Source organism: Eptesicus fuscus, chromosome 20 (assembly GCF_027574615.1).
Source record: "Eptesicus fuscus isolate TK198812 chromosome 20, DD_ASM_mEF_20220401, whole genome shotgun sequence".
Taxonomy (NCBI): domain Eukaryota; kingdom Metazoa; phylum Chordata; class Mammalia; order Chiroptera; family Vespertilionidae; genus Eptesicus; species Eptesicus fuscus.
This window is the reverse complement of record NC_072492.1, coordinates 26,871,219-26,883,875: the sequence shown is the minus strand read 5'-3', so window position 1 is coordinate 26,883,875 and position 12,657 is coordinate 26,871,219. Positions and strand designations below refer to the sequence as shown.

Here is a 12,657-nt window from a genome sequence, read left to right as displayed (position 1 = left end):
GTGTGGTGTGGTGGCAAAAGTAGTGGTTGGGTGCCAGGGAATCTGGGGCTGGTCCCCATCACCATTTCTGGATCTCCCTGAAAAGGGCCCACGGCTCTGCCTTCGTTCCCTCATTTCTAAAATGCATGAAGTCGGCCTTGGGTGTGCGTGAGCTTTGGTCACACTTGTGATAAGCGGTGATCCCGCGGGACCCCAGCGCGAGGGCGCACGGGAACTTGGCCTTGGCTGGGACTGCACTGGGCTGGCAGAGGCTGCGTAGCGCTGGGAATCGAGGGTTGCGCACGCAGCTCCTCCGCCGCCTCCCTACCCCAGCGTCTCCGTTGCCAGGGGAACTGGGAGCGGCGCGCTTTCCGGCGCAGTCGCGGCGCGTTGCAGCTGTCATGGCGGAGACCGTCTGGAACACAGACACCGGGGAGGCTGTGTATCGCTCCCGGGACCCCGTGCGCAACTTGCGCCTCCGGTAGTCGCATCGTCCCGGAGCCCCGTGCTTTTATGCTCTCAGATCATTCGAGCCTGAACTTCACTTCCCAGTGTCCGGCGGCCCCCACTTTTGCTTGCAACCCTGATCACTGCCTCCGCGGTCTCCCTGCGTCTCCCCTCATTACCTGGCACCCTCTCCGCGCACAGCTTTCAGGCCTACTCCGGGCGCCCAACTTGCTCGGAGCTCTGTGTCCCCAGTACATTCTCCCATCCTACTCGTCCCCTGAGGACCCGGCGCCCCGCTCACCACCTCTCATTTGCGGGCACCCGGCACACCCTCGTAGGCCCACCCTCTTCTGTATCGTGTTTCCCCATCTTGGCTCCGTGTTCATCTGCTTGTGTGTCTTTTAACGAGTATTTGGGCTTCTCTTTTCCTGACAGAGTCCACTTGCAAAGAATCACATCAAGCAACTTCCTCCATTACCAGCCTGCTGCCCAGGATGGGAAGGACCTCATAGACTTGGCCACTTTTAGGCCTCACGCTACCGCCAGTGGGTGTAGGATGGTGATGTGTCCCCTTGGGTACCTGGGAAGGGCCTAGGGTGGTAGTTACTTCTTAAGACAGAAAAGGCCCAGGGCTCTAGTCTGAGAAAAGGCAGGGAGGTTGGGTTCCTTGCCCAGGGTCGCACGGCCGGTAAATGTTGAAGCCAGGGTTTCATTAGACGATTTTAACTATTATGTTGTGTATGAAAATTGAATGCGGCATGATTCCTGCCATCAAGTTACTGATCTTCATTGTGGTTCAGTGTAGCGAAATAAAAAAAAAAATCCATTCTTTAGATATGTTATAAATATTCCTGGCAACCTAAATTCCTTTTGTGGCATTTTTTTGTTTCTAAAAGAAAATATTGCTCCAAATTCTAAGTACACATCTGGACACTTTTTAAAACAATTTGAAAATTGGTGTCAGCTTGAAAAATGTGCATTTTAATATCCACTGTGCTCCCGCAGTTTTCCTTATCTGGGAAGGCAGCCGAGTGAGGAAGAGGGGACAGTGTGCTTGTGTTAGGCCACTAGTCTCTCTGCTTTTGTGTCTGTTAAAAAATAGTCTTGGGCAAGAAGAGTGTGGGCTGGTGGATTGTGAAGCATGTGTCTCTGAAAAAGGCATACTCTGCCAGGACTGTATTATATTTGGTTCTTCATATAATCATTTATTCGCCTTTCCTCTTCTCTCCTGATACTTGGTCCTAAGGCTACCATGTTTGTGATTCTAGATATATGGCTTCAGGAATAGTAAAGAGGAAAATGCCATGATTCCTTTTAAGCAAATGTAGACAATTAGGATTGAGAAAGAGCTATGCAGCCTAAATCTCAGCTACTGACACTGAATTGGATTAAGTAATTCCTAGAAGGCATGTGTTTCTTTTCAAATTAGAGTAGTGATTAAGACCCATCCTTCTTGGGTCTTCATCCTGGCTTCTACTCATCCCCAGCCTCCCCAGCCTTTGTCTAGAGTGAGTAAATCACTGAACTCCAACTGGTTTTGTGACAATATAAGAGTAGGGACTTCGATTATAACTAACCACGAGCAAGAAGTAGTGCTGGTTTGGCTCAAACATTGACTCACCCTGTTGTCTTTGAAGGTGGACACCGCCCAGATGAAGACGAAGAGGAGGAGCTTGTGATTGGGTGGCAGGAGAAGCTCTTTAGCCAGGTGAGCCAGTATCACTTGTCTTCTCAGTCTACCTCCACCCATTCCACCTCCACCTGGCTGGTGGCAGGGAGAGATTCTTGATACAGACTGCCAAACTGATTTCCAGAAAGCTTGTAGCAGTTTATACTTCCTCCTGATGTGTTACAGGGTCAGTGTAGTGTAGTGACTGTCATTACCCAGTTTTATGATCCTGAGTGAGGTACTTTTCACCTCAGCCACATACCATTGGTGACAGCAGAGTTGGATTAGACCATCACTCTGGTTCCCTTTAGCTCTTATATCCTTTGGATCCCCTGCCCTGCATTAGTTTAGATCAGTGTCGGCAAACTCATTAGTCAACAGAGCCAAATATCAACAGTACAACGATTGAAATTTCTTTTGAGAGCCAAATTTTTTATTTTTATTTTTAAAAATATATTTTATTGATTTTTTTTACAGAGAGGGAGGGAGAGAGCTAGAGAGCTAGAAACATCGATCAGCTGCCTCCTGCATGCCCCCTACTGGGCATGTGCCTGCAACCAAGGTACATGCCCTTGACCGGAATCGAACCTGGGACCCTTCAGTCCACAGGCCAGACGCTCTATCCACTGAGCCAAACCGGTTTTGGCGAGAGCCAAATTTTTTAAACTTAAACTTCTTCTAACGCCACTTGTTCAAAATAGAGTCGCCCAGGCCGTGGTATTTTGTGGAAGAGCCACACTCAAGGGGCCAAAGAGCCGCATGTGGCTCGCGAGCCGCAGTTTGCCGACCACGGGTTCAGATAAATGAGAGTTGGCTATGAGAAGATGTCAGATTGTATCAGCTCTATAGAACTGTTCTAATTAAACAGTTACAGGAACAAAAGTTTGACATGGTCTCGCTAGATCTTTCTTTCCTTGTGACCTCAGTTTGAAGTAGATCTGTACCAAAGTGAAGCAGCCTGTCAGAGCCCTTTGGATCAGCAGTACCGTCAAGACATCCTGAAGCTGGAGGATTCAGGGAGAAGGAAGAACCGACGAATCTTTACCTACACTGACTGTGATAGATTCACCAATTTGGAAGAGGTATTGTTCTTCCCAAGGTCCCATGGCTTCCTTTTCCTTTGCCTCCCTGAGCTTCCTGGCCTCGCTGTGTGTGAAATCAGGAGCCTGGTAAGGGGTGACAGAGAGCCTGTCTGGGATCTGCCTTGTGCTGCTGGCAGCCGAGCTGGAATAGGGCGGCCTCAGTCTACAGGTGGAGTGGCTTCTGCTCTCTTCTCCACCTGCTGGAGGGCCCGGAGGAGCTGGCAGGGTCTCTAAGGATAGGCTTGCAGGCTGCAAACCAGGAGCTTGACTTCCCCCATGCATCATGAGATAAGAAAGGTGGTTGGCATCTAGAACCATCTGGATCAGTGATTTTCAACCTTTCTCATCTCGTGGCATACATAAACTAATTAGAATTCTGTGGCACACCAAAAAAATATATTTTTTGCTGATATGACAAAAAAATAGGTATAATTTTGATTCATTCACACTGGACAGCTATTGTGTTGGCTGTTGTCATTTTTTCTTTTTATTTGACAAGCTAAGGAAAAATATCAGTGCCCCTGACTAAATTAGTCAGATATTACATGTTTTAAAAATTCTTTTTTTAAAAATATATTTTATTGATTTTTTACAGAGAGGAAGGGAGAGTGATAGAGAGTTAGAAACATCGATGAGAGAAAAACATTGATCAGCTGCCTCCTGCACACTCCCTACTGGGTATGTGCCCGCAACCAAGGTACATGCCCTTGACCGGAATCGAACCTGGGACCCTAGAGTCCGCAGGCCGATGCTCTCTCCACTGAGCCAAACCGGTTAGGGCATGTTTTTAAAATCCTTGCAGGACACCAGTCTAAAATTGCTGATCTAGGTAAAATTCACCAGGGATTCGGCCAAAACTGAGTGTGTGGGTTTGAAGAGGAATTCCATATAGCCAATGGCTTATGTCCTCCGTTTGCCTCAGTTATACCCTAGTGCAGCGGTCGCCAACCTTTTGGACCTCGCAGACCACCAGTTGGTGACCGCTGCCCTAGTGGACTTAACATTTTCTTCAGTCACTGCCTGATGGGTCTGTCTTAGTGAGATTTGAGACTCATCGAGGGAGGAAAGAGCCTCTATTTTCTGACTTTGGTCTACAACCTTGTAGATCTATGCAAGGAACAGTTGTTAAAGTGAATATTTTTGAATGATTGGTACTTTTATCAGGAAAGTTGTGGGTTGGCAGCATATACCATTTGGGTTGTCCGTTTTGGAAAAGTGAATAAAAGTGCAGTTAGCGCACGGTTCCCGTGTGAAGATTTCCACAGAACACTTGTATCCCATTTGGCATCTTCCAGGTACCTAGCGAAGGTCAACATCTACCAGGCAAACTCACCCAACTTTTTGCTGGTATGTGCTCAGAAATTGCAGGCTCATCTAAATATTAGCATAAACAAACTCACTTCCAACGGTTGATATCCTGCTAATCTCAGGATATTAAGACACCAAGGCGCGTGGCAGGAGTCTTCTCCGGCTTGTTTGTGCCACTCCTCCTCTTCATCAGCATGTATATTGTAAGGAATCATTTTAGATCCAGGTGCCAGATGAGGTTTCAGAAGGTTCCCTCTGGGCGACTGGTCCCCTGTGGCCCTGACCAGCTGGGTTACACAAGGCTGCTCTCTCTTCCCAGCACTGTCGGAAAATGACCACAGCCAGGGAGGTGCCATCATTCTTGGTCGAGCGAATGGCACACGTCAGGCGGCGGCGGCAGGACAGGCGAGGAATGTGAGTGCACGTGTGCACGGGGGTTCGGGGGGCCTCTGTGGTCCTTTCACACCATTGTTCTCGGTATGTGCACCAACTCCAGCCTCCCATTCTGCAGTAGACCCCCACCTGGGTGTGCTCCCCTGTGTTCCTCCTTCAGGCTCTTCAGGGAGGCCCAGGGAAGTAACCCTTCCTGTGGTGTCTCCCAGGGAGGGCGGCATCCTCAAGTCACGAATCATCAACTGGGAGCCCTCAGAAGACTTCGTCAAGAGCCACCACGTCATCAACACCCCTCTTCAGACAATGTATATCATGGCAGACCTGGGGCCCTGTGGAAAGTAAGGGAAGCTTCTCACTGCCCAGCTCAGTCCTCATCCTCACCGCCTCCACTGACCATCACCTACCTGGTGTCATTGCCCTGGGGCATATGGGAAGAAGGGACTTCTTTTTCTTTTTATGCTTCTTAGTTGTTCTCAGAAGATAAGTATTTTACCATGATAATTCTCACTGCGGCCTCCGTCCTCTCCCCTGACGGGGTCGGACTGCCTCTTCCTCTTTCCCTGGAGGTGGGATCAGTGATGCTGTTGGTTTTCCGGTTTCTAGGCTCGGCTATAAGAATTACGAGCACGTCCTCTGCACTCTGAAGGTGGACAGCAATGGTGTGATCACAGTAAAACCCGACTTCACGGGCCTCAAAGGACCCTACAGGTGAGGAGAGAAAGAAAGGGGTGGCAGAGACTGCCATCTTCCCCGTGGCTTCACTTCTCGCCCCTGGCTGAGGGACGCTCTGAAAGCCCTTCATCTGCTCTGATGTTAAGTTCCCAGGCGGTGGTCCATGTTCTGTGTTGGGCCATTGGCTCCTAGGATGCTGGGGATCTTCTTCTCAGAAAATGTGCAGCCTCACCAACTTGAAAGTGACAGCCTCAGCAGTGTGGTTCAGTGACAGTAATTCTCTGCGCTGCTGAACATAGGGACTAACCAGAGCGGGCGGTGAACCCCGCCAGGTCTTTCCTCTGGGCTAATTCTTTTTCATCTCTACGTCCTGGAAGAACAGAACTGTACCTTAGAAGTTACCTAGACCCTCCTGTCCGTTTCTGAGGTGAGAGAACTGGGTGCCAGGGATGTCGTGCTTTAGGGTTTCACCGTGACTTTGAATCAGAAATGGGCCCAGAACCTGTACTCTCAGTCTAGTCTAGTGCCCTTGCTTTACCATCTTGTTTCCCTCTCCCGGTCATCATTCTGACTGTCACTTGTCATCATGTACTCTAAATGGGGTGTACGGCCAGTGACGGCTCAATTCTGGGCTAGATCAGGAGGGCCCCATCTCTCGTTGTTAGAGTTGGTCCCTTTGTGGCTTTGACCTTACAGAATTGAGACCGAGGGGGAGAAGCAGGAGCTGTGGAAGTATACAATCGACAACGTGTCCTCCCTCGCACAGCCGGAAGAGGAGGAGCGGGAACAGCGTGTGTTCAAGGATGTAAGAGCTAATGCATCCCTGGTACCAGGCGGGTGAGCCTCAGCGCCTGGGAGCTGAGACCATGGCCGAGGTTGATGTCAGCAGTTGCAAAGTCTGCTCTTCATGGCTCTCTCTGACTTAGGAAGCATTGCTGACATTTCAGACCCAAGTGTTGGATCGTATTAGAACATCATCATAATGACCATTTATTTGAGCACTTACCATGCTCTGGGCTAGATATTTCACATCCTTTATTTCATTTAGACCGTACAACAGCTCTTTGAGGTAAATGCTTTTATTACTACCATTTATAAGTGAGGAAACTGAGACTGAGAAGCTAAGCAGCCTGCCCAGGTTCACACAGCTTGTACGTGTGAAAGCCGGGAGTCGGTCCCAGGATTGCACAGCCTCTGTGCTTCACTTTCAAATGTCAGTGGCTGGGATGCTTAGGCCTCCAGTTCCCTGTGACATTTCCTATCATTGCATTTTTTCTCCCATTTGGAACTGAACCCTGGTCTGGCTTGGGTCACAATCTTGGGTTTTGGTTTGGTTTCCTTCCGCAGCTCTATGGCCGGCACAAGGAGTATCTCAGCAGCCTCGTGGGCACTGACTTTGAGATGGTGAGTACTTGGCTTCCTGCAGCTCTGTGAGCTGGGCTCAGGCTGTGGCGGAGTCACAGAGCCTCTCTTAAAGGTCCCCAGGACAGCCCTAACCGGTTTGGCTCAGTGGATAGAGCATCAGCCTGCGGACTGAAAGGTCCCAGGTTCGATTCCAGTCAAGAGCATGTACCTTGGTTGCAGGCACATCCCCAGTAGGGAGTGTGCAGGAGGCAGCTGATCGATGTTTCTCTCTCATCGATGTTTCTAACTCTCTGTCCCTCTCCCTTCCTCTCTGTAAAAAATCAATAAAATATATTTTTTTTTAAAAAAAGGTCCCCAGGACAAACTCTACTCTTCAGTGTCAAAGGAAATCACAAAATAGCATATAGAGGATAGTCCTTGTTAATGTTTTTAAAACATTTGCATATTGATATAGAACTGTTAGTACAAAGAAAATACCTTAAAGCGTACACGCATGCTATGGATGGCTTTTTCTGGGGCAAGGGTGGGATTGGGAGATGGTAGATGAATACTCGAGGTGAGAGCGATATGTCAGGGATGTTTACTTTTTATTCTCTACACTAATGTAGTTCTGAATTTCTTCAGTGGTAATACACTCATGTGTTACTTTATAATTGATTTTAAAAATAAATATGAAGATGAAAATGTCTTCCTCACTTCATGTGGATCTTTTTCCTAAGGACCCCATTGAGAGGGAAGGGGTGTCATCTTTGCTTGTCAAATAGTTTGGCTCTTTAAAAACAAAACAAAACCGTTTAGGCCAGTTATTTTATGGTCCTGTTCTTTGTGTCTCCTCATTCTGGGAGTTCCATTTCTACATCTGGAAACAAGGATAGAATTACCTGCAGGTCTCCCTCTCTCTTTTTAAAAAATTAACTTTCATTATTCTTATATTGCATTAGCAACAGATGGTCAGTGTTTAAAAGTTAGATAGCTACGCAAATAATTAAAACGGGAAACTCCCTAGTTCCTCCAGTTTCTCAGCCATCTAAAGGGAACGGGGTCTCCATCCTCCCAGGACACAGGAAGGACAGCTTTTATGGCTTCCCTTCACTGTTGTCAATTTCCCACTCTGTGTTGCCCTCCTCACCATTTAAATTATATACTTTCCCCCCCTACATTACAAATTTTAGATATTTCAGGAAAGAGATCTATGAGGTGGCGGGGTGGGGAGGAAATGCGTTAGGGACACGTCCAGTGTTGGGTCTTCCGGGAGTTTGTGAACAGGCTGGGGAAGTGCTGATCTCCACACCGCCCGATCTTTCCCATTTCTCTCTACCTCAGACGGTCCCAGGCACCCTCCGGCTCTTTGTGAATGGAGAGGTAGGTAAGTGTCTTGCCAGGCAGAGACCTCCTATACTTGGTCAGGTGCCCCACGGAGCTGTGAAGTAATCTGCCTGGCCCCATGGAGGCCTTGGGTAGTCTGCAGTACTTGGAAAACTCAGCCATGAGTCCTTCCTGGACACACAAGACAGTTCCTGGCCCTCGAGGGCCTTTCTTCCAGAAATATAGAAACCCTTCAGGCCTGGGTGGGTGCTAAGGGGGAGAGGAGAATAAGCTGAAATGGTTTCCTGTTTTTCTTAGTTTCAGCCCAAGGCTATGAGTATGACAACCTCTATGTCCACTTCTTTGTGGAATTACCAACTACTAGTAAGTAATATTCATGAATTTTTTAATATCCATTCTGAAAGCTTCTAAAGGCATTTGTTCAGGCCTTCTTCCCTGCTCCTGCACCAAAACTGTTATTGTTCTTTTCAAGGCCATAGGTCATTTCCAAGCTGTCAAATCCTGTGGTGTCCTCTCTGCTTCCACCTCACCTGACCTCTTGGAAGCATTTGACACGGCTCACTTTTCCTCACTGAAACTCTGCTCTTGACCTCCAGCTCCATGCTCCTCTGTTCTCTCATTGGTCCATCATCAGCCTCCTTGGCTGATTCCTCATCTTCAACTCTTCAAGTATCCAAGGCTGCGCCTTTTCGGGACCATGTTCTGTGTCTGAACCCCTTTCTGTCACATCTTTGCACGACGGATTCTTCCTGAGTTCAGGCCTCTGAGAGGTCTTCCCTCACCACTCAGCCTACACGGCCTCCGGGCCCCCCAGTGCCTTCCCCTGTTTCAGTTTAGCGCAGCATTCGTCACCACCTGAGTCTCTTGTTGGTTGTCAGTGTCCCTGCCCCTAGGTTAGGTCCGTGAGACACAGGGATTTTCTCTGTCTGATCACCCAGTTATCCCCAGTGACTGTTCAAAGCAAACAGTGGACACTCAGAAGGTGTTCAGTGAATGATTGATTGAATGAGTGGATGAAGGAACTTGTCTCTTTCTCAACTGCTTGCCCTCCTCCCAGGAAAACGTACTGTATGTTGTCTTTGGCTTTCAGACTGGTCAAGCCCAGCAGCCCAGCAGCTCTCAGGAATAACACAGACCTGCGCCACCAAGTCCCTGGGAATGGTATGGAAAGTGGGAGGGGGTGCCTGGAAGGGAACAGGACTCTGATCCCGGGGTGGCCGCTGAAGTTTTATCAGGCCCACAGCCACGCCCTCTGGGAGGTCCCAGCGTTGGGTCTAGCCCTTCTGTGGGGCCTCTGCAGGGATGCTCGGTCCCTGGGTCCTCTCGCTGCTTTGGGGAGAATGGGAGCAGCTTGTAATTGGGTGTCCCTTTGCCTCAGCCTTTTATTTCCTACCTGGGATGATCGTTTCCCTTTTTCCCTTGTGAAGGTGGCCTTGTCGTTGGCCACAGGGAGAATAAATTTCAGGTGAGGCCTCGCCTACCCCATGACACCGAGTATAAAACGGTGCTCCTCTTCTTTAGGACAAGGTGGCCTACTTCTCCTATCCATTCTCATTTGAGGCCTCCTTCCTCCATGAGGACGAGTCAGCTGGTGAGTATCTCAGCAGCTGGTCCTGGGCTCAGTCTCTCGGGCGGTGCCCCCTCTGGGTGAGGGCCTCCCGTGACCTGCCGCTTCTCTCACTTGCTCACAGAGGCTCTCCCGAAGTGGCCTGTGCTCTACTGCGAGGTCCTCTCGCTGGACTTCTGGCAGAGGTACCGTGTGGAAGGCTACGGGGCTGTGGTGCTGCCCGCCACCCCAGGTGACCTCTTGTCCCATGCCCTGGCTGCTAGGAACAAGACTAACACCTCCAAAAGATCCACCCGCTTCCAGGGAGAAGGAGGGTTGTTAGGAACTAGAAGCAGTTAACCTGCAGGATTCCTGGCTCCTGTTGAGGAATGCCCTCCCTTCATTTGAGACAACTGAGAGGAAAGTACACCTCGCTGTGAAGTCCATCGGCAGGACTCCGTGCTACTCTGATTGGATTGCAGCCCTGAGGGAGAAGCTGCAGGGCAGAGTGGATCAGCCTTCACTTTACTACAATAGCCGCTGTCCCTCACTCTGTGCCAGACATTGTGCTCAGGGCTTCTCTTTAGTTCTCCCAACTGCTCTGTGAGGTGTAGGTGCTACTTCCATTTTACTAGATGGGAATGAGGCTCAGAGAGGTTAAGAAACTTAACCTGGTACACAGGTATTAATGGGCAGAGCTGAGATTTGAATTTCTGCCTGATTGATTTCCAAACGGCGCCCTAAACTGCTACCCTGACCATCTGCACCAGAGGTCAGACTGTCACCGGAACAGGTGTTGTGGTGGTGACTAGGCCAGTGCCATGGGTGGGGAGTCAGCAAGGGACCACGTGCCGTGTCTGGGCCTGGCCTCATTTTCCTCCTCCTGCACAGGCTCGCACACCCTGACAGTGTCCACGTGGAGACCCCTGGAGCTGGGCACAGTGGCTGAGTTGCGGAGGTTTTTCATTGGGGGTTCTCTGGAACTGGAGGACCTCTCCTATGTGCGGGTTCCAGGAACCTTCAAGGTGATTTCTGTCTCTGGGGAGACTTCATGCTGAGAACTTTCGTTCCTGTTTCATCTGTAGCAGGTGGGGACTGGGTTAGGGCCCCTTAATTGTTCGTCGCTTCATTATTCCTTAGCCCCTTCCTTCCTGCTGCTTCAGCTGGAAGTCATAGCCACAATTTGAACCAGGTACAGATATCTACACTGCTCTCGTAGGAGGTCTCTGGGAAATAGTACACTCCAGATTTCCCTCGGCCCCCAGCACACTAACCAGCCCCCGCTCCCAGCCCATCACTGAGGCCTCGATAACCAGGGATGGGCAGGAGCAGCAGGAAGCTTGTGGGACTTATTCTCAGTGAGGTTGGCCCCTGCTTTACGGCTGGGAGCCCAGTGTTAGCCTGAGGTGATGGAGCCCGGGTGCTGGAATGAGGTTTCCCCAAGAGCTGTTTCCCTTAAGAATGGGAGTAGGAGTGAGGCCGGCATGGGGTCTAGAGACTGGAGACCTGATGCCGTCTAACTGCCACAGGGGGAGCGCCTGAGCCGCTTTGGGCTCCGCACAGAGACCACGGGTAGTGTCACCTTCCGCTTGCACTGTCTGCAGCAGTCCAGGTGAGTGACCCAGCCTGGGCTCTTTATCCTGGGGGGCTGGCGAGCAGCCTGGGCCATGTGGCACGCTCCCCTGCAGGGCCTTCATGGAGTCCAGTGCTCTCCGGAGAAGGATGCGGAGCGTGTTGGACCGTCTGGGAGGATTTAGCCAGCAGAGTTCCATTCACAATGTGCTGGGTAGGTTCCTCCCCCGTCCTCCCAGCTGGCCACCCAGGGCCAGCATGGGCCCTGTTCCTCCCCACGCCATGGCAGCTGACTACTGTGTTTGCTTCCATCCCAGAGGCTTTCCGCCGCGCCCGGCGCCGCATGCAGGAGGCCCGAGAAAGCCTCCCCCAGGACCTCGGGAGCCCCTCGGGAACCATGGTCTCCTAGCCCTGCCCCTCCGTGCAGGAGGACACAAGTGATAGCTAAGGCCGGTGCTCTCCCTCCTCCTCACCTTTCTTACTGGAGACCAGCTGAGAACCAGAAGAGCCAGGAAAATATCAGGCCAGCCCCTCTGCCTAGTCTTCTGCAGGCTCTGCTCCCCGCCATGTGGCAATAAAGCCCGAGACCCTGCGGTCCCATATTCATATGTCAGCTACTGCAAGTGGGCATCGCTACGGACTTTTTTTTTTTGGTTTGAGACTAATTTGGAAAAACCCATAGTAAGTTCTTTCCTCGACACAGCTCCTCTGGCTTGTCTCACAGTCTCCGTAGCAATGGGCTGCAGGTGCCTCCTCTACAACCTCAAGAAAGGAGGCTCAGGAAAGAAGGAAAGGGAGGGATCTTCAATTCCCAGCCCCAGAATCGCAGCCTCTTCTCTCCAGGGTAGCCTCGTCCTGCTGCTTGAGGCTTGTTGCATTTGCAATACGACTATTTCTGGAGCAAATGAAGGCTGCAGGCAGTGCCCAGTCCTCTCAGCTAGCTGGGTGGTATCTTTTATTGTGTTTTTTATACATAAAAGCTTGCTATACTGACTGATGTTCTGTCGGCTGTTTTCTCTGCTCAGGTCGCTGGCATGGTTGAGGTATTCCCCTTCATAGCGAGGCCCATGTGCTGCTACCCTTCCCCATTTCTGCCCTTTTCTACTCCAGAGTGTTTCTTCTGATCCTCTTCGCTCACCCCCCAGGAGAGGCTGAGAGGTTAGTGCCAGCTGTGTCTTATCAGCAGCCCTCTTAGACATCTGCAGCAAAGCCTGGGCCTGAGGTCACGCCCTCCCCGGCCCAAGGCAGAGACCAGCTCCTGCCCTCAGCAGTGCTTTATTGGCAGAAGCAGTGCTTTA

The 12,657-nt window shown here is 50.5% G+C and overlaps 1 protein-coding gene across 1 annotated transcript; it reads left to right on the top strand.

Moving 5' to 3' along the window:
• Positions 1–380: 380 nt before the first annotated feature.
• Positions 381–12,416, top strand: MKS1 (MKS transition zone complex subunit 1). Its single transcript, XM_008147729.3, has 18 exons — positions 381–460; positions 862–971; positions 2,064–2,134; positions 3,022–3,177; positions 4,805–4,899; positions 5,088–5,216; positions 5,482–5,586; positions 6,247–6,355; positions 6,898–6,954; positions 8,239–8,281; positions 8,539–8,604; positions 9,332–9,402; positions 9,763–9,832; positions 9,933–10,040; positions 10,679–10,812; positions 11,317–11,399; positions 11,476–11,573; positions 11,677–12,416. Exons 1-18 carry the CDS (start codon positions 381–383, stop codon positions 11,766–11,768), a joined length of 1,677 nt encoding a protein of 558 aa, XP_008145951.1. The 3' UTR covers positions 11,769–12,416.
• Positions 12,417–12,657: the final 241 nt, after the last annotated feature.

Excerpts from the sequence above, each read along its gene's own strand:
- MKS1 (XM_008147729.3), top strand. The coding sequence starts at position 381 with ATGGCGGAGACCGTCTGGAACACAGACACCGGGGAGGCTGTGTATCGC. Across the intron at positions 8,282-8,538 it reads CTTTGTGAATGGAGAGGTAG|TTTCAGCCCAAGGCTATGAG; the intron begins GTAAGTGTCTTG and ends TGTTTTTCTTAG. Across the intron at positions 10,813-11,316 it reads GGGTTCCAGGAACCTTCAAG|GGGGAGCGCCTGAGCCGCTT; the intron begins GTGATTTCTGTC and ends TAACTGCCACAG.